Source organism: Ammospiza nelsoni, chromosome 1, assembly GCF_027579445.1.
Source record: "Ammospiza nelsoni isolate bAmmNel1 chromosome 1, bAmmNel1.pri, whole genome shotgun sequence".
Classification (NCBI taxonomy): Eukaryota; Metazoa; Chordata; class Aves; order Passeriformes; family Passerellidae; genus Ammospiza; species Ammospiza nelsoni.
In genome coordinates, this window is record NC_080633.1 from 97,762,006 (window position 1) to 97,781,509 (window position 19,504).

At 37.9% G+C, this 19,504-nt stretch overlaps 1 protein-coding gene across 1 annotated transcript in view; it reads right to left on the bottom strand.

Moving 5' to 3' along the window:
- The window catches only part of DOK6 (docking protein 6), a 203,054-nt gene that overhangs the window by 17,364 nt on the left and 166,186 nt on the right, over positions 1 to 19,504 (bottom strand). The window contains exon 6 of the mRNA XM_059469020.1: positions 5,506 to 5,644. Coding sequence (XP_059325003.1) covers positions 5,506 to 5,644 — 139 coding nt within the window. The remainder of the gene's footprint in view (positions 1 to 5,505; positions 5,645 to 19,504) is intronic.

Consider the following 19,504-nt stretch of genomic DNA (forward strand, 5'->3'; position numbering starts at 1 on the left):
TCCTGTACTGTTTGATGAGTATGCATTTAGCTTGTGACCAGGTTTGAAACACATAAAGAGAGTACAGACTTACAGGACAAAGAAAAATTAAAAGTTCATTAACTAACTCATGCTATTATTTCTTTCAGCCTCACAGGGTTTTTTTTCCATGTTTCTAAGACAATTTGCATTAATATTTTTAACTCTATTTACATTTTCATTAATACTCTGACAATACTGATTTATATTTATCAGACCAGTCTTGTGAAATACCCTCCTCACACTGTTCCTTATAAGAAAAATGAAATTACTCTCAGTCTTTTTTTTTAACTACCTTTCTCTTCTAACACCTTCCTAAGCCCATTTCATTGCCTGATATTTGTCTTCTTTGGTAGATTCATTATTTCCCTGCTAATAATGTATTTTAAAGATATAATACATAAACTCCTTGATATTATCTTCTTTTTTAATAACAGAAATCTATCATGATGACTCTTTCACTTATATTAAGTTGAATTTTAAAGACAAGACTTGTAAATAATGAGAATAGAAATATACCGAGGCAATGTTTCATAAGGGTGTTTATCTTCTGGGAAATGTTAAAAAGATCACAATCTAAAATGGCTTTCAGCTCTGCTGTCTAAAGTAAAATAAATGTTATAGGAAAGTTCCAAAGATAATAAGTTATGAAACTTGGGCCATCATAATTTATTCCTGCATTTACACTTCCGTCTTACTGATGTTTGATTAAGTTCAGCTGGCTAACATCAACTTTAGTGCTATCTTATTTAGGCTTATTGTTTTACATATTGTAAATTTTTATTCTTTTGCAAATACACAATAAGTTTTTACTGGCAGCTCTTGAAAGAAGTAATTTGTAGAGCTACAAGTGTATAAGTGTTTCCTCAGAATTCCTCCCTCATATGTGTAGTCCTAACATAGGAAATCTACAGATCTTAACCTGCCATTTTCTACCCTTCAACAACAGTGAGGGCAGAAGCTGCATTAGAAGTGTTTTCAGTGGAAGTTAAATGGCACAAGATCAAAGCTGGCATTAGAAAGGAAAATTAGAGATTAAAATTCCAATGCCATGTTGTCATCCTGGTGTAGAGGTTAGACAGACAAGTGCTGCTGAGAACAAATGCTCATATGCTCATATGTAAAAACCATCTGAATACCAATTCTTTAAAAAAAGATCACCAAACCCAACATCACCTCCTGATGGCAAAGAGGAGGATACTCAGCCTTCTTTTAGATGAAGCATTTATGGGGGATGAATTATTGTTTTTCTTTCTCTCCTTAGCACAGGACAACTGAGAAGAGCCAATGGTTTGCTGCTGACTCTGTAAGCCAGTTCAGTTCGGTAAGCCTGAAGAAGCCTGCCCCTTTTAGGCAGGTGTTTGGGTTTTTTTGCTTTTTTGTTGGTTTCTTTTTTTTGCCAAACTAGTAAACTGAATTGGCTCAGTCAGATAAGCACCTAGGTTAAGAGAAAGGAAGTGGAAGGAGCTTGCAGTCCAGTCTGGGGACTGGGGAGGGGTGATGGAGCTGGCTGTTAGACACCCAGACATGCATCTTCCAGGCTCAACATCGGACTGCAGCCAGCGGGGGGATACAGGTCATTCCCGAGGCTAACACTTTTTTTTTTTTTTTTTGCACAGTAATTTCAAGACCAACAGACTTCTAAACGCTACAAAGGAAAAAAATCCAAAATTAAACAAACAAGGAGTCAGAGGGCAGAAATGGGGAGGGACAGAGGAAAAAAACAGGAGGTTTGTTCAGATGATAAAAGGAAAGTAACTGACACTCTCATGTGGGTAACACAACAGCGCAAAATAAAAGCATGTAAAGAGAAAGACTGTCATTGTTCTTTTAAATTTGTCATCTTGGAACTAAAATCACTAAAACCCACTGCAATATCGCTCTCTCTCCCACAAAAAACCCTACAAAACAGAATTATCATCTGTATTACAGTGATCCATTGAAAAAATAAAGATTGAAAAAAATGAATATGCAGGTAACATTTCCCTGAAAATAATTTCAATTTAAGTACTATCATTGAACCATTTTTTTTTTTGTCCCAAACAAAGCAAGCACAAAGCACTATTGCTCTGCCAATGCGACATTTCAAATTCAATTAAGAAAACCACCTGAGCTAAATTAGATCAATGTCAACTTTGCTGAATTTTTGGAATAAAATCCAGTCTGCTTTGATCTCAGCAAAACCAATAACCAGCTCAAATCCACACCCATGCCAGTGACTACTGATCTCATATTTCAGGTCTTTCTTCCAGTGTTATAATTCGAAAGGAAAATGGGCAGAAGATGAAAGTGTGCACATGACTGCCTGCTTAAACTGGCTTGGCTTCTCCTGCTAGAGGTGACAAAGAGGCAGATTTGGTACTGTACAAGCTGCCACAGAACATTTTTGCTTCCAGCCCATGCACTTTCAAAGGTAATGGGAAGAATTAGTTTTCTTCTCATGTCTCTCTCTTATTAACAGTTATCCAGCATGTTGCTTGGTCCTAGCAAAAGATTTTTTAGCATAAAAATGAATTTATTATTTAGCATTCTGAAACAATTTTTGATGGAGGGACTTCCATAAATAGAGCAAATGTGTCCTGTGGCTCAGGCACAGGCCATACCTAAATACCTGCATTTGCCTAAAGGCAATACCTTTATTCTTCTACCAGAATTTGTTTCTGGGCTTTTTTTTTTGTGTGTGTTTTTTATTTTGGTTTTTTTGGGCTATTTTTGTATTCTCATGGTGATGTATTTTGTATATTTACTTCAAAAGGTAATCATAATCTATATAGTTTATCAAGGTTTCTCTAGTAAAAAAATCACTTTAATTTCTTTTATAATCTGTATTCATTTTTTATACTAGATTATACTACTTTTTTTTAGACTAGATATTATTATCTGGTAAAATTAAATGAAACTTCAGTGTATTCATTACTTAAAACCTATCAACATTTAGGACAGAATATAAATATTTGCAGGAGTATTAGTTCTAATGATTGGAAGGATGAAGCAATGATTACTGTTGCATATCTTTTCTTTTTCTGACTTGTACAATAATGGATATAGCATTCGCCTTATAGCATTCGCCTTTATTTTTAAAAAATTCTCATATATATACATATACACACATGTCTATGTCTATGTCTATGTCTATGTCTATGTCTATGATATATCTATATCTATCTATATCTATATCTATATCTATATCTATATCTATATCTATATCTGTATCTGTATCTGTATCTGTATCTGTATCTATCTAATCTATATCTATATCTATATGCAATTTAATTCAACACTGTTAAACTTGAGCTGTTTGTTACAGAAAGGGCCAGAAAAGAGCAAAATTCCCCAAGTGTAGATCTATAGATAAAAAAGATCAAATGTCAATCTTTGGGAAGACCCACTAAATCCCTGATTTAAAATATTCTTTTGCTTGTATTTCAATTTCAGATCTTATGGAAAAAATACACATAGGTGTTTGGTGAAATTGTTGGAATTAGCTACAAAAACACTCGATAAATGGAATGTAACATGTACTTAGTCTATTTGACATTTTAGTTTTTGTTTCTAATATGAATAAAACTCAAGTGTTGCAGATGACACAGATGATCCCTGAAATGTTCAGCCCCCTACCAGTCAGAAGCAGCAGAGTTTCCAATTCCAAACTAACATTAGTTTATTAGCTGAAGCGTAAAATCAACAGGTTTTCCAGCCTCTTTTACACAGCAGCCTCTGTGAGCCTCTCCTGATCTCCGTGTGCAATCACAGCACAGCCTTGTCCAGGAGACAAGTGCATCGCACACGGTGTGGCTGATGAGTCATTGCTGCTTCTCAGCCCTCTCGCTCGGAGTTGGATATTGCGTACCATATGGCCACAGCCCTCATAAATATGGTTTCAAGGAAGTCATCTGATGGCAGAATGGAAATGGCTTTGTAAAGCAGCAGAGCTGCTAATTGATGGGTGGAAGAGCTGAAAGTGATGGTTCTGTAAAAGGAAAATCTTGTATGATCCTGGTCTAAGCATTTATTATGGCAGCATGAAAATGTTCTAATTTCTGTTACTGGTGTAGACACTTTAAAAGCAAACACGTTATAAATAATGATGCATTTTTCCTGCTTTTCCCCCCTTATTCAATCATTTTCTGCCCAGCAGAATGCAGTGGTTTTTTGCCAGCAGATCTACTTCTTCAAATTGTCTTCCATTTATTCTACCTTGTGCTGGACTTTCCAGCAATTGTGCCTTATTAATCTTGATTGTAAATTCTCCTCTTCCTGCGTTTCCTGTCCAAACTTTGTGCACCTCCACTATTGTGCACCTCCACAGGCTCCTACTTTGTCTAATTTTGTGGAAAAATCCAACTTCTTTTTTCATAAAGCACCAAAACCAGGCTTTTTTATGGCTTCCCAGTTCAGGTTCTCCTTACAGACATGGAAAGTCTGAGAGGAACATTCAACACAGCAGACTTTTGACATGGAAATCTAATTCTTTTTCTAGTTTATTTTTCAATGAATAAGGAAAATTGTGTCTCTGCCCACAGTGGGTGAAGTTGGCACTAGATGATCTTTAAGGCCTACTTCCATCCCTTAACATTCTCTGGTTCTCTGACTTCTCTGAGGAGTAATTAAGACTAGTTGAACACTGGGGGTCTTAGGTTGGTCCTTGCAAGAGCTTTGTCTCAGCAGAGTGAGAAAGGTGTTTTGACACTGGTGGAGTGTGGGGGATAGATCCATATAAATCATGTTTGCATGACTGGAGACACATACAGTGTGGATAAGGAAAAGAAGGAAATGCCACAATTAACCTGAAATTTCTGTCTACGGAAGAAGAAATGCAGAGACTCATGGTCATCCCAGAAGAAAAGCATGCAGACTAGGCTCCCTGGCCTGAAAGTCAATTTCCCAGAGCAACCATTAAAGATTATTTCTACTTCTAAGCAAACAGGGAAAGCTTTTCTCTTGCTGTCTTAAAAGATTTCTAAATTTTTCCGCAGTAGTCACTTAAACACAACTTGTACAAACTGGAAATTCTGAACACAAAATAATAAAATAGCTCCATTTGAACTCAACTGCATTGCTACTTATAATGTAGAAATTATAAAATAATTTCTTTCAGGGGTTAAGAAAAAACAAAACATGTCTTCTGTCACCTAGAAGTGTTTATACTGGGTTTTATTCTACTTGTGAGGTCATGAGGAGCAATTAAAAATCATTCATTGGTAGTCAACACAATAGCTAAAGGTTTAATCTTTAAGTAACAGAGCCCCAGTTTCAGAGAAGGTGACCATGGACCTCTTGTCTAATGGTATCCCCTCATCCAAAAAACCATCTACAAAAGAACATTGTACAGAACCAACCAAGGATCCCCAGCCATGAAAGTACACAAATCTGAAAGTCTGTTTTGTCTTAGCCACACAGCTGATACTATCGTTACAGTTGAATTCACTGACTTTGGTTTATTACCAATTTTTATAAGTTTAAAGACTTTTGGTAGAAGGACCTTACCCTTGCCTTCTGCTCCATTTCCATCATTAATCTTTCATGCTGCTCAGCTATTGCCAGTGTTGCAGAATGGACCTTCTGATATATCATTTCTCCTTCTCGTGTTTGAAAGGTGAACAGCCCTTCTCCTGTGTCACACATCCTGCAGGGAGATTTAAGCAGAATGGAAAGAAAACAATGAGTATTGTGTAATTTTTATCTAACTATTATAAAAAGTGCATACCTTACAGTAGCAAACGCCAACTTTAGAGACATAGTTAAGCTCTGAAATTCCAAACACCAAACACCTACAGTTATTTGTAGCATTGGAGAAAAACATATTCCAAGAGATGGGCAGAACTTCATTAACATATTTTTTAAATTCAGTTTTAATCATCATCTGGATAGTGAAAAAGAAGCTTTAGCATGGAATAAAAACTTGAGGTAATAGAGTCAGATATTTCTGTCATTTTTTCAAAATGTCTTCACCAGTAAGTGTGAGCTAAATTTAATTATCTTAACCAATTGACGCCAGAAATACATAGTACATTGTGACTTTGAAAAGCTGACATTTTAAGAGAACACTGATCAACTAAAAATGCCATTATGGTTAATCACTACAAAGATGATGCATTGAAAGACAGCATTTAAAGGGTTAAATTATTACTACCTCTGTCAGTATATTTATGTGAGGCAGCATCCAAAGTTATCCTGATAATAACAAAAGCCATTCAGTCCATGTGAGAATAAGAACAGTTGTAAAAGAAGATTAAATAATGAAAAAAAACCCCATCCAGAAAGAAAATTTACTTTCTTGTTTTGAGGGAGCAACTGCTGTTATCCTCATCTGTGATATCACTGCAGCATTATTCAGAGAAAGAAGAATGGTACACAGTAAATACAATGACAAAAACGTCTGGGAAATACAGGAAATAGGAGTAAGAAATAATGTTAGATTGCTGTGTGACCATTATTTGGAAGATGTACATGCTGTTAACCAGTGGTGCAATGCAATGTATTTATATTAGTAGTTCCATTATATTATCAGCATCTGATTTACATATTTTTTATAGAGTACTTGCAGTTTCAGAAATGGAATTTCAAAAATCCTTTTTATTTGGTCTGATACCTCCTGTAAAGATTTTCAGTTATCTGTGACAGAAAAATGTTTACTTGAGTCACTGATGCAAAACATGCATCAACAATAGAGAGATTTTAATTTGCCTTAAAGCATCAGATTCCTTTATTGTTTTGGACATTTACATTAGTTTTAAAGAAACCAAATTTTGTTAATATCCCAGCTCCTGCAGCATGGTCCCATAAAGCCCAAAACTTACAGAATTAAAAAAAAAAAAAAAAAAATTAGAAAAATGTGTCCCAAATAGTTCAAGATTCAAATGGGTTTTTAAATATTATCTTTAGAATTTGCATCTCATATTCTGTATGATTATTCATGCATTAAATTTTACAAAAAAAAATTCCCATCAAATGAACATACAGATCTATATTACTTTAAATAATAATTTAAATATATGTCCTACTATATTACGTGCACACACAATTATACTGCAGCTTTTTGAAAAGACAGTACTTTATTTCATAAGTCTTATCTTTTTGTCAAATTAGGATACTGCTTCCTAAACAATTTCATTTAAAAGGTTATCTGAATGGGGCTGTTGTGCTATATATGGGACTGCTGAGAGTTTAGCAGTTGCTTCTGATTTCAAGGTTGATCAGTGAAAAAAAACCTTATTAACACTTACAAAATCTTTTCCTGTTCACTGGAGGAGACATGCTACTGTGAGCCTTGTACAAAGAATTTATGCATGTCTCTGTTTGGGAAGAACAGAAAGTATCGGAGGCAGAAACAGTAAACAGAGGTGTTTCTGAAAAATACCTGGTGAAAATACTTTGTAACGATCAGCTAAGATATTGAAAACAAAATTCACAGTCTTAAGAATACATGATTAACAATATTATCCATAGTTCTGGAATAATACCAGTTTTCTTCATTGAAAAATAGAAAGAAAATAAAATCCATTTTATAGATAAGTATTATTTAATCAGTGTTAATGTGATGTGCTAATTAAGGGATTTAAAAAAGAGCTTTTTGTATTAAATTCCAATGGAGATCAAGATCCCTGCTGTAAACATTTAAGACATATTATATCCTTAGACAGAGTCCTCCAAAGAGCTTCTGGTGGAAATAAAATGTCCCCAGAGTTTTGTGGCATTATGGCAACAGCCTTTCAGCTCCCTCAGGGCATCATATAGCCAGTACTCTGCTCTTTTGTAAAGAGATCTTAATAAAATTCAAACAGCGTGAAATGGAAAGTCTGGAAAAAAGGATGGGGTTTCAGAAACTGAAGGAAAATATGATCTTTTTGTTGGTTTCAGAGGATGAAAAATCCTACAGAGATAAAAACAAGGAAATGGGGGAAAAAACAGGCAATGGGGCATGATTAACATTGATGGACTTAGCTGCCTGTTTTCACCATGCAAACCCCAACCACCCCCTGCCTGCCAGAGCAGGGTCTGTCCCTGGCTGAGGCACCAGTCCGGGCTGTGGCACTGCCACCTCACCCCTGCACAGCACACTGCCCTGCCTGCCAGCCTCAGCTGTGCTGGACACGTCACACCAGGGCTGGAAAGCCATTGCCAGCAGCCGCCCCGGGAGGGCTTCCCTGGCTAGTGAAGGATGGTCTGCACACAGCTGCTCAAAACTGGAGGTGAAGGAGAATTGTGGGCATCATTTTTTAAAGTGCTGAATTCCCCTAGCTCGACTTGAAGTTTAACAGGACTCAATGCCCCAAAGAATTAAGCAGTTGTTACTTGGCACATCTGAACCAAGAGAAAGCAGCAAAAATTGTTAGCATAAAACTCTCTTTCTTCCATTTAAACTTCTTATGAATAATCTGTCTCTCAAGGAGATTAATCCCTTTGCCGTAGTAAGGTTCTCCTGTTCATCTCCTCAGAGCATTGCTCCATTACTCTGAAGTAAAGTGAAAATCTGAGTTTAGACCTTCTAGTCTAGTCTAGTCCAGGCTAGTCCCATCTATTTTTCTGTTCTATTCTATTCCAGTTATAAAGCAAGATGAGTAGCCTCATTAGGGTTAGGTTCAGTCTTTCCTGAACAAGGAAACATAGACTAAAATAGAAGCACTCCTAAGAATGATGAAGATGGGGACAGGGAAAGGGTGCTCTCTGAAGCTTAAGGGTTTTGCCATAAAAGCAAAACCTTTACATATCTGGCCAACAGGAACAGATAAGCCCATGAGCTGAAACAAGACTTGTCTTGTTCTATTTATAGTCCGAACAAAGTCTGTAGGACAAAAAGCTATTATCTCTATGGCCCTTCTAGATGTCAGATAACTGTCCCTATAAAGCTCCAATTTAGGAGGTTTGGCCTTGCTAATGTCTTGTTAATTTCTCTATGCTCAAAGCATACATGGTTGATCAATTAATAACCAATTTAATAACATTTTAATAACTTTTACATGCCCTAAGATCACTTTCAAGGAAAGGCAGGACAAAGGTCTGGGCCTCCTTTTTCCTGGTACTGTCGCAGTTAAGAAGTGCAGTCCTACCAACTTGGTATGACCTTCACTGTCAGAAAAATGTCACTGATTTTGTATATTTCAAGTTTTTTATGAGAGACTTGCAGTCTGCGGGTGCTTGAAAAATGCAGATCTATTTCTGTGTTTTTCAACTTTGAAACAGAGATGTCATTAACCTATGCTTTAAGATATTTAAGGATTCAATGCATTAAAATGCATGAAGTGCTTTTACTGAAATAGGAAAGTGCATTTTTTTCATACATTATTACAGAATGATATAACTGGACAGACAGTGACACCACTAGATAAACAGTTCTGCAAATAATTGCAATTTTAAAAATTCTTTAAAAACTGCAGCAGCTTTTTCAACTATCACCATCAGCAGATCTGGCTCGAGAACCAGGAGAGCAAACAGAGAGGAATGTGTGAGCTCAGCTTTTGGCCTAGGACAAGCTGGATTCAGAGATCAGCAGTGAAAGTTCTTGCTTTAATTGAAGGTAGAATTTCTGTTCAAGTCATAGAGCTTTTCCCACGACTATTGCCAGACATTTTTCAAAATGTCCCAAATTCATACAATGGTTTCCCACTGCCTTTGCTCACTATGCAATTTCTGCCTTTTAGATAAGAATCAATGTTGTATATTAACCATGTAGAATTCCCTTCAAAAACGAAACTTCATTGACTTCACTGCCATTTATAAAAAGTACTTTTTCCCAGATAGAAGTTCATGCTGTCATGTCACTGGTGAAATATCTTGAAAGTTTAACATTGCAGTATTCATCAACTGCATGAGAAGACAAGAATTTGACATATCAGCTTCACTATTTCCATTAGGGGTAAAATTTATTTTCACAAAAATGAAGTTTGTATGAAAAATGAAATGCCCAGAAAAATTATTCCCTTGTTTTAAAATAAAAGATAACTTACAATTGTAAGTAGAAAAAACTTTAGCTCTTCTTATATCTACATTTAATTTTTAATGAATTTTAATGATTCCTTTTTATCAACAAATAATTTAGGATTAAAGAAATAATGGCTGATTTATATACTCAAAAGTGTATTGAATTGAATACAAATAACTAAAAAGATGTAATCATCCTCAAACAGAAACTGAAAATACATCATAAAAAAGTCTATTATTAATGACTAATTGCTACTAATAACTATAAATATTAATAACTAATAGGTAAAAAATATCTATCTTGCTTTACCATTTCCAGTTCTTGAAATAGAAATAGATTTTAAATTCTTAAATGAGAACAGATCATGAGTATGTAATGTCCAGCACCAGACTGGATGTAATTGTTGTTGCATATTCCACAGCTAGAGTTTGAAAAATGGTTTCATTAAAAGAGTGGAGCTGTTTACTCAGACACTTCAAGGCCCAAAAATTAAGTTAATAAAATTACAGAATCACATAATTCTTAGAATTGGAAGGGACCTCTGGAAATCATGTAGACCAATTCACCCTTCCAAGGCAGGGTCACCAACAGCAGATAACAGAGGAACTTGTCCTGGTGAGTTTTAAACGTCTCCAGAGAGAGAGAGACTCCATGACCTCCCTGGGCAGCCTGTTCCAGTTCTCTGCCACCCTCAATGTAAAGAAGTTCTTCTTCATGCTGAAGTGAAACTTTCTGCATTTCAGTTCATGGCCATTTGCTCCTTGTCCTGTCACTGGGCACCACTGAAAAGAATCTGACACCATCCTCTTGGCACTCGCCTTAGAGGTGTTTATATGTATTGATGAGAATGCCTCTCATTCTTCTCTTCTCCAGACTAAGTAGGCCCAGCTCCCACAGTCTCCCCTCATAAAAGAAATGCTCCAGACCCCAGATCATCTCTGTGACCTCTGCTGGACCCTCTCCAGTAGCTCCTTGTTTTTCTTGTACCTAGGAGCCCAGCACTGGGCACAGCACTGCAGATGCGGCCTGGCTAGGGCTGAGCAGGGGGGGATCAGCTCCCTCAGCCTGCTGGCCACACTCTTCCCAAAGCACCCCAGGGTCCCATTGTCCCTCCTGGCCACAAGGGCACTGCTGGCTCATGGCCAGCTTGTCACCCAGCAGGACTCCCAGGTCCTTCTCTGCAGAGCTGCTCTCCAGCAGGTCAGCCCCAGCCTGCCCTGGTACTTGCGGTTATTCCTGCCCAGGCACAGGACCCTGCACTTGCCCTTGTGGAACCTCATTTGGTTTCCCTCCACCCAGCTCTCCAGCCTATCCAGGTCCCACTTAATGGCAGCAGAGCCTCCAGCTGTATCAGCCACTCCCCCAGTTTTGTATTATCATCATCATCATCAACATGCTGGGGGTACATTCTCTCCATTTGTCCAGGTCATTGATACACAAGCTGAATTAGGCAAACCCAGAACTGATCCCTGGGCAACGCCACTGACTGCAGGCCTCCAGCTGGGCTCTACTCCACTGATCATGACCTCTGAGCTGTGCCTTGATCCACCTCACAAGTGCTTAGCTAGGTAATGCTCATTTCCTCTATGCCAAGGAAGCCAGTCAGATGGCACATATGGGCCAGGACGGTTACTTCTAAGATGAGTAATAAATAAAATCAGCCTTTCTTTAAAGCCTTGAAGCTGTGGCTGTCAGTCATGAAAAAGAACTAATTAGTATGCACTATCTAACTCTGAACTGAGACACTTATTTCTTGTGTTGCTACAGCTTTGATTTTTTAAAAAGTGGTGGAAACTAGCAATTTTGCCTCCAATTTAATTAGATTATCAGTGGAGACACACAAACACTATCTCTCTTGTGGATATCTAACTTTTGTTCTTTCCTTGTTTGTTGTTATCTTAACTTGAGCTAAGCCATTTTGACAGAAATCCTGTTTCTTCTTTGTGTGCAAGGACGATACACACAGCATACACTAAAGACAGGCCAGCTAAGCAGCAGACCTCACTATAAAATGAATGCAAAGCTTCCCTGAGGGTCCAAATTCTTTGCTCATTCCAGCCTTCAACACATACTAGCTTGCTTCCTGCCAAAGTTGGGCTTTTCTGAGAAAACAAAACAAAAAGCAAGGAAAGCAAATAAACTCTTTGTGGCAAGAGCATATTTAGATAAAAAGCTCCCTTTATGCCTAGGAACGCTTATCAAGACAACTGAAAAATAAACTATGCATGTTTTTATGAAATTGTAAGTCAACTTCTATCTTGAAAGGATAGAAAAACAAAGGCAGAAAAAAGGAAATTCTTATAAAAATTTCTAACTTGCTATCGAACAAGCAAAAAAGGGATACTTTGCAGGGGGAGTCCAGAGGAAACAAAGGTATCTTCATGTATGGGACCTAGGAAAGTTCTATGGGTGAAGCACAGAGAAGACAACTAACAGAAAATGTGCACAAAGTGTAAATGATCCAGGTATGCAACTTTGGCAGCAGACATGTTCAGAAAGACTCAAAGCTGAGACAAGGTTGGTGAAAGCAGGGAAATAGTCCTGTGAAAAATCTGTGTTTGGGAAATGAAGATCACCAAGGTGAAGCACAGAAATGGTGCAAAGTGCAACATCCAGAAGGAGTAAACAGAGAATCTGAGTGTGCTCTGTTACACATTCCCTGTGGGAATAAAGACTTAAACTGCCATGCCTCGCTGTCAGCATTTTAGTTTTATCTGGAATGTCAAAAGGATAACCTAAAAATTTTATGATCTGAGAAGCAAATAATGAAAATGTTTTGATATATGAGATGTCTGCCTGCCCCCCTTAATCATGGTTATTTACCAGGAAGAATATACAACAAGAAAGCAATTATGCATGCTATCTACTAATTGCTAGCCACAGACATTCCTCCATGACACTTATTGTCATGTTTTTGCACTTAAGCTGAGGTGGGAAACTTCACACTGCACTTGAATATGCTTGAATATCCTCGAATTTGGCCTGAGTTAATACAGGGAAGTTTGAATATTATCAGACCTCTGATATGGCTCAGTAACTTGATCATGGAGCTTAACCCCAAAGATTTGTTCAAGGTCAGATCTCGTGCTTCTTGAGTCATCCACAGTGTTTTCAACTAAATGCACTAAGGGATCTCCACACTATCAGCGTAACTTTCCTACTAAGGCCATTTATAGAAACATTTTGAAATTCTGCGAAGGAAAACATTCACAGATGGAGTGGAAATGATTGATGATGATTTGCTGCCAGGTAGGTGGAACTCCACCACTCAGAGGAATCCAGCAGTCTTTCTCTAATATTACCTAGAGGATCTTAATGCATTCCGAGTTAGAAATCTTTTAAAGACCTTATATGCAGCCATGGTAACAAAAATCTTATGTACTAGTCTGATGAATACACTGCTAGTCTTTCTGAGCAGAGATGTGATATCCTCAAAATTTTCCCTGTTATAGGGGGACTCATTTTGTGAGTGAATAGCATTTTTTCATTCTAAGATTATTTATTTTTCTGCCTAAACCAGAAACCATTTAAGTTGTATAATATACCAGAAACAAAAATTTTCTTATGAAAACCTTTTTTCTTTGTTATAAGGACATATAGGACACATTTCTCTACAGTACTGGTGGTAATTATGCCTCTTGGGATACTTTTTCTTTCATTGACTCTGCTGCCTCTACAGCCACCATCTCTGTGATGCCCCATGTGAGAGCACATTTAGACCACTGGGGCATACAAGGGTTACCAACCCATTTCTGCATGCCAGATATTTCCACTTTTTGCTTAATGGAAGCGCAGAAAGTGGGCTGTGACTTTGTCTGGACTACATCAATGATTCTCCACTAGCACTATAAACCTCGATTTTATTTCCACAGGGTTTACCCCTGTCTATCATAGAACATGGTGGAAAAATATATACTTTAGTTTTTTTCCTGAGTTTCAGTTTTGATAAGAAGAAGGATTCAATCTGGGGCTTATTTCAGACAATTTTTATTTGGTTGCTACCAAGCCATCCATACTATTATTGTTAAAACGTTCCTGTTTATATTAATTACTTTGATATATGAGAATAAAATCAGCTAGTGCTGAAGAGTTAAAGATAGTAAATAATTCTCAATGCTGGTTACAGTATAAAAAGCAGCAAACTGGACTCGAAGTCAGGCATAAGAGGTGAAATGTGGAGATTGACATGCAATTATGAAATATGTCCATATGCAATAGCAAACATGCTGTGCAGAGGCTCTGTTTTCTATTTCCCAGATCCTGGAAACTAAGCTGTGGTGTGAAGCCAGGTGTCCACCAAGGCTGCTCTATCACTTCTCAGCTGGACAGGGGAGAGAAAATATGAGGAAAGGTGTCTGAGTTGAGATAAGGACAGGGAGAGATCAGTCACCAGTTACTGTCACAGGCAAAGCAGACTCATCTCAGGGAGGATATTTGAATTTCTTGCCAATCAAATCAGAACAGGCTAATCAGAAGTAAACCCAAATCTTAAGAATATCATCCACCCACTCCTTCTTCTTTCCTGGGCTTAATTTTATTCCTGATTCTCTACCTTCTTCCCTCAAATGGCACACAGAGGGATAGGGAAAGGAGACAGCTGTCCATTCATTGCTTCTGCCCCTCCCCTCCTCCTCAGTGGGAGGACTCCCCAAACTCTTTCCCTGCTCCAGCATGGGATCTCTCCCACAGGAGACAGCCCTCCATGACCTTATGTTACATAAGTCTGTCCCACAGGCTGCAGCCTTCACAAACTGCTCTGGCATAGATACTTTCCAGAGGGTTGTCCTTCAGGAGCAGACTGCTCCAATGTGGGTCCCCAACGGGACCAAAGGTCCCTCCAGCCAACCTGTTCCAGCATGGGCTCTTCTCTCCATGAGCCCACAGGTCCCTGCCAAGAGCCTACTCCAGTCCAGGCTTCCCACAGGGTCACAGCCTCCTTTGGCATCTATCTGCTGCACTGTGGGATCCTCCATGGGCTGCAGGTGGATCTCTGCTCCGCCATGGACTTTCACAGCCTGCAGGGGCACAGCTGCCTCACCACAGACTGCACCACTGCCCGCGAATCCCAGCTCCATGCCTGGAGCACCCCCTGCCCCTCCTTCCCACTGCCTTTGGTGTCTGCAGGGCTGTATCTCACATATTCTGACTCCTCTCTCTGGCTGCAGTTGCAGTTCTTCAGGGTTTCTTTCCCTGCTTCACAAATCCATTATCCCAGAGGGCTACCGCTGTCCGTGATGGGCTCAGCCTTGGTCAGCAGCAGCTCTGTCTTGGAGCTGCCTGGCACTGGCTCTGTCAGACATGGGGGAAGCTTCTGGCAGCCACCTCTGTAGTCCCTTTGCTACCAAAGCCTTGTCACACACGCCCAGTGCACCCAATACCAAGACATTGTTCCTAACTACTAGAAGCAATACTCTGGAGTCCAAGAAGTAGAAACCAAATCATTTACCATAACAACATTTTTTGTCTCTTCCTGCTTTATGGACTACTTTGATAAAACATGACCTAGATGTTTTGGTGGGGGCAACTGAACTATCCTGTTAGTGCTTCCATCACCTCTAAGTAAGAAATATTCCAAGTTGCACATGCAAATTACCTTCTTGCATTAGTATTCAGTTCATATTAGTTAAGAAATCAGTGCATGTAATTAATGCATATGTATATATAAAACAACCCACTTTATAGAGACTTTTGACACTGCAACATTTTCTTTAAAGAAAAAGTCACACTTATTAAAAGGAAGAGAAGATAATAAAGCCAATTGTTGACATGTTTTTAAATATACAACACATTTGCATTTTTCACAGTTTATGTAATAGAACAGACATGAAAATGCTGTTAGATAATTAGCTCTGTTAATTTGAAGAGCTCAGGTTTTGTTGGCAATGATGAAATACTATTTAACACTACTAATGAATACTATCTAACTACTGGACTAGCATCTGTTCTTGCCAGCTTTGTGAAAGATAAACCAAGAGCTCATATATTACTATTTTCATTTTAGTACAGAAGGAGCAGTTATTGCTGGCTGTACAACACACCAATGTAAAACACTGGTCTGATAAAGAGTTTGAAAGACTACCATAAGCTAAATTTGTCTGACTAAACCTTTTCACTCATCATGGTTTGGCTATTATTTTTCCTCTCACTTTTGAACAAGAAAGATACAAGTTCCAAGTGCTGGAATCTGGGATCATATGCAAGTACAGATATTTCTACAGGACTTCTGCAATCCTGTTAAGAGCTATTCTTCCCCAACAAAGACAAATATCCCATACCAATACTATTCAGTTTCTTTCTGTGCCTTTAGGAGCAGTACACAGGGGAAACAGCATTTAATCTACATTAATACTCTTGACTTTGCCAAATATAAAATGTAAAATATAAAACCCAAATAAGGCCATTACTGGTTAAAATAAATTATAGTGTAATAGTACAGGAGCCCTGTGGCAGCACATCACTACTTGCTATAAGAAAAGCAATAAAACTTAGTGACCCAAGATCTTTATTTTCTCCCTTTTTATTTTTTCTTTTGGAGCCCTCCAGGACTGTTATCTTCAGGGCTATTCCTCGCTCAGGGTGCTGGGGATGGAAATTCTGTCAGATAATACTCCCTAGAGTCTGCATTAATTCTGAACACAATGATATATAATTCTGGAGTTAACTCAATCCTCTCTGAGAAAGGAACTGTTGTTTTAAGAAGACATTTGCCAGCTAACAGATGTTAGAACAGTATCAGCTAAGGATCAAATTTGTATAGGTATATCTGTTAATTTTATTTCATCTTTGAGAAACTTGAGATATTTAGAAGCTGTGATCCTGCACGTAATATTTGGAATACCTGATGATGCTCAACTTAAAGTTAAAAAAGGTGGTCACCTCCAACTTCACCCATTCTGTGATCCTGTGATTCCAATCCTGTAATAATCCCCAGTTTTGCATCTGCACATACCTATAAGTAGGATACCAAGAACTTAACATTTGAAATCATCTACAAATGCATTTGTTCTATAATGTCTCACTGACTTTTTATCTGTGGATTGAATGGTATTTGAAACAAACTGCCTTCTGTGATGCAGGCAGATGCTGTGTTTGTGCCATTTTATTTTGACAGCCAGCATGCAAAGTAGGTACTTCCTGATCAAAGTATATCCACATAAGGAGAGAAAGAAAAATTTCTGGAGGGCTGAACAGGAATGAACTAATGCAATTAATGTTTTTGATTGATGAATAATAGCAGAAAAATAGAAGTAAAAATCATGAAGGAACTAATACAGAGCCATGTTTAGAGCCATAGAAACAGGGAAAAAAGATGAAGTAGTCACAGGCATAATTTTAACACGCATCCAAAACATCAATTTTCCCAGTTTATGAAGAATGAATGCTGCATTCTCTCATTTCAAAAGTGGGACACAAAAAGTGTGAAGAAATGATGAAAGGAGCACCCTGAGCATTCTATGTTGAGTTTTTTGATATTTCAGAATAAGCACTTCAAGTGTTCCTCCCACCACTTCCCCATTTAAATGCACCATCAAGAGCGATTTTAGCCATTAAAGCATTTATGGTCAGTCCTTTCTCCGAAGCTTTCAGCACATTGTGATTTTATTGTGGTGGGGATTTAAGCACTGCTGTCTTCTCTCAATGTCAGTCTACCTGCAAGGTATGAAAGATGCTGCTTTGACCATTGTGTCCATAGAGGAATTTTCAGAAAGTCAAATGCAAATATTAATTAATTAATTAACATATGCTAATGACATCCAAGGACTCATCAACACTAGTCTCAGAAGTGGTAGGTTGTCAGCTCCAGCAGCAGTGACCCCAGGGGCAGGCAATAGCACCAGGTATGAGACAAGGCAGGGATTTGTTTAAAAAACCCAAACCTGTATCTGTCAGCCACTGAATTAGAATTGAAGATCTTGGCTGAAGGCTCTGGTTCTGGCCTGAACTTTAGCTAGACATGTACGCTGACACCAGTGGTCAAATAATGCCTTCAGTGGGAAACTGAGTGTGCAGTAACATCAAAAAGTAATCACAGAAAATGTACAACCCCACCACAAGCGTTAAAAATTCACTGAACTTGCACCGACTTGCTATGTGTGGTATTTAATTTAGTGAGGAAACATGACTTCACTCCCACTTGCTTTAACTTTTCCTCTTTGACACAAGCCAGGCAGAAGTGAAGCAGACAGATTTTCCCTGCTCTCTCAATTGCAAACAGCAGCAATTCTGTTATGGATCAAACAACTCCCGCTGCATTCGCCTGGCATCTCTGACTCCAAGTTTGATTGTGTATAAGACATTCTTGTGCTAGTCCTTTCCAGCAGTGGAAAAACTCTCTGTAAGGTTTTCTCATTAGCCTGATAGCTAAAATCAATTTTAGTTAGTGTTCAGGTAAGTGGCAGCATGATAACATCTTGAGAACCCTCGAAATATTTCATATCTTCAAAATAGTTCTATAAAATTTTGTTCCATAAAAACAGGGACTTCTTACAATTACACAGGTAAGTGGGAAGGAAAAGGTATAAGTGGATAAAAGAGATCTAGAAACAAAGAAATGGAAGAAGATAGTCCTGCAAAAGAAAATCATCACAAATAATCACATAGCTTAGATCATACTGGAAAAGGACAGGAAAAGAATATGAAAGGATAAAAAAAAAAAGCAAAAAGCATTATTTACAGTTTATAGTTACATACTTTGGGCTCCCTACATATTTTCCTATAGTATCACATATAATATCTCCTGTCTAAAACTTCATGGGATGCAATGGCCATATTCTGACATTTTGATAAATGTCCATTTTCACATGATTAATATCAATCAGTTATGCTGATTAGATTCTTTTTGTTAAGTATTTACTATGAGCCCTGTATGAAACTACTGATTGGCTAAAGACATATTATATGCTATCTTCAGTGAGGATTTTGCTTAAACTGAAGAGGTTTAAGCAAGAATGACAAAAACTGTGGTCATTGTGCTCACATTCCACCCTTTAATATTCCCCCAGACCAGTTCTCTGCAGAGCACTGAGGTACTATTAATTGACAAGAAATGCACCTTAACCTGTCTGCCAGAAAAGGGGAAAAACAAAGACTGAAAAACAAATTTGGGATAGTATAATCTAAAAGTATGAAATCCATCTTGTCTAATGCATAAAATTTTTGAGCACAGCATGCTTGCTCTCTGCCCAGGGAACCTGGGGCATTGTTTGAAAGCAAAATGAAAAAAGTAATCATCCTTTGCTGTGAAAAAAAAATACTAACAAGCTTCTTTTACACTGGAGTTTACTTGTCTAGTTCAATATTCCAGACTTTAGGCTTCTGCTGTTCTACACTGACTTAGCAATACTTTTTAAAGAAATTTATAACATGGAACTGCTCAGAACACTGGAATGTGCCAATCCCTTCTGTCCACGATTCTGTATGCCAGATTTAAAAACCTCATGAACTATAGATGCAATACCTGACACTTCACCAAAAATTTATATACAGTTATCCAAACAGAAATCAGTATTGGGGGCAAAAGAGAAGAAGTAAAAATCCCTGATGTGCAGAATGATACATAATGTA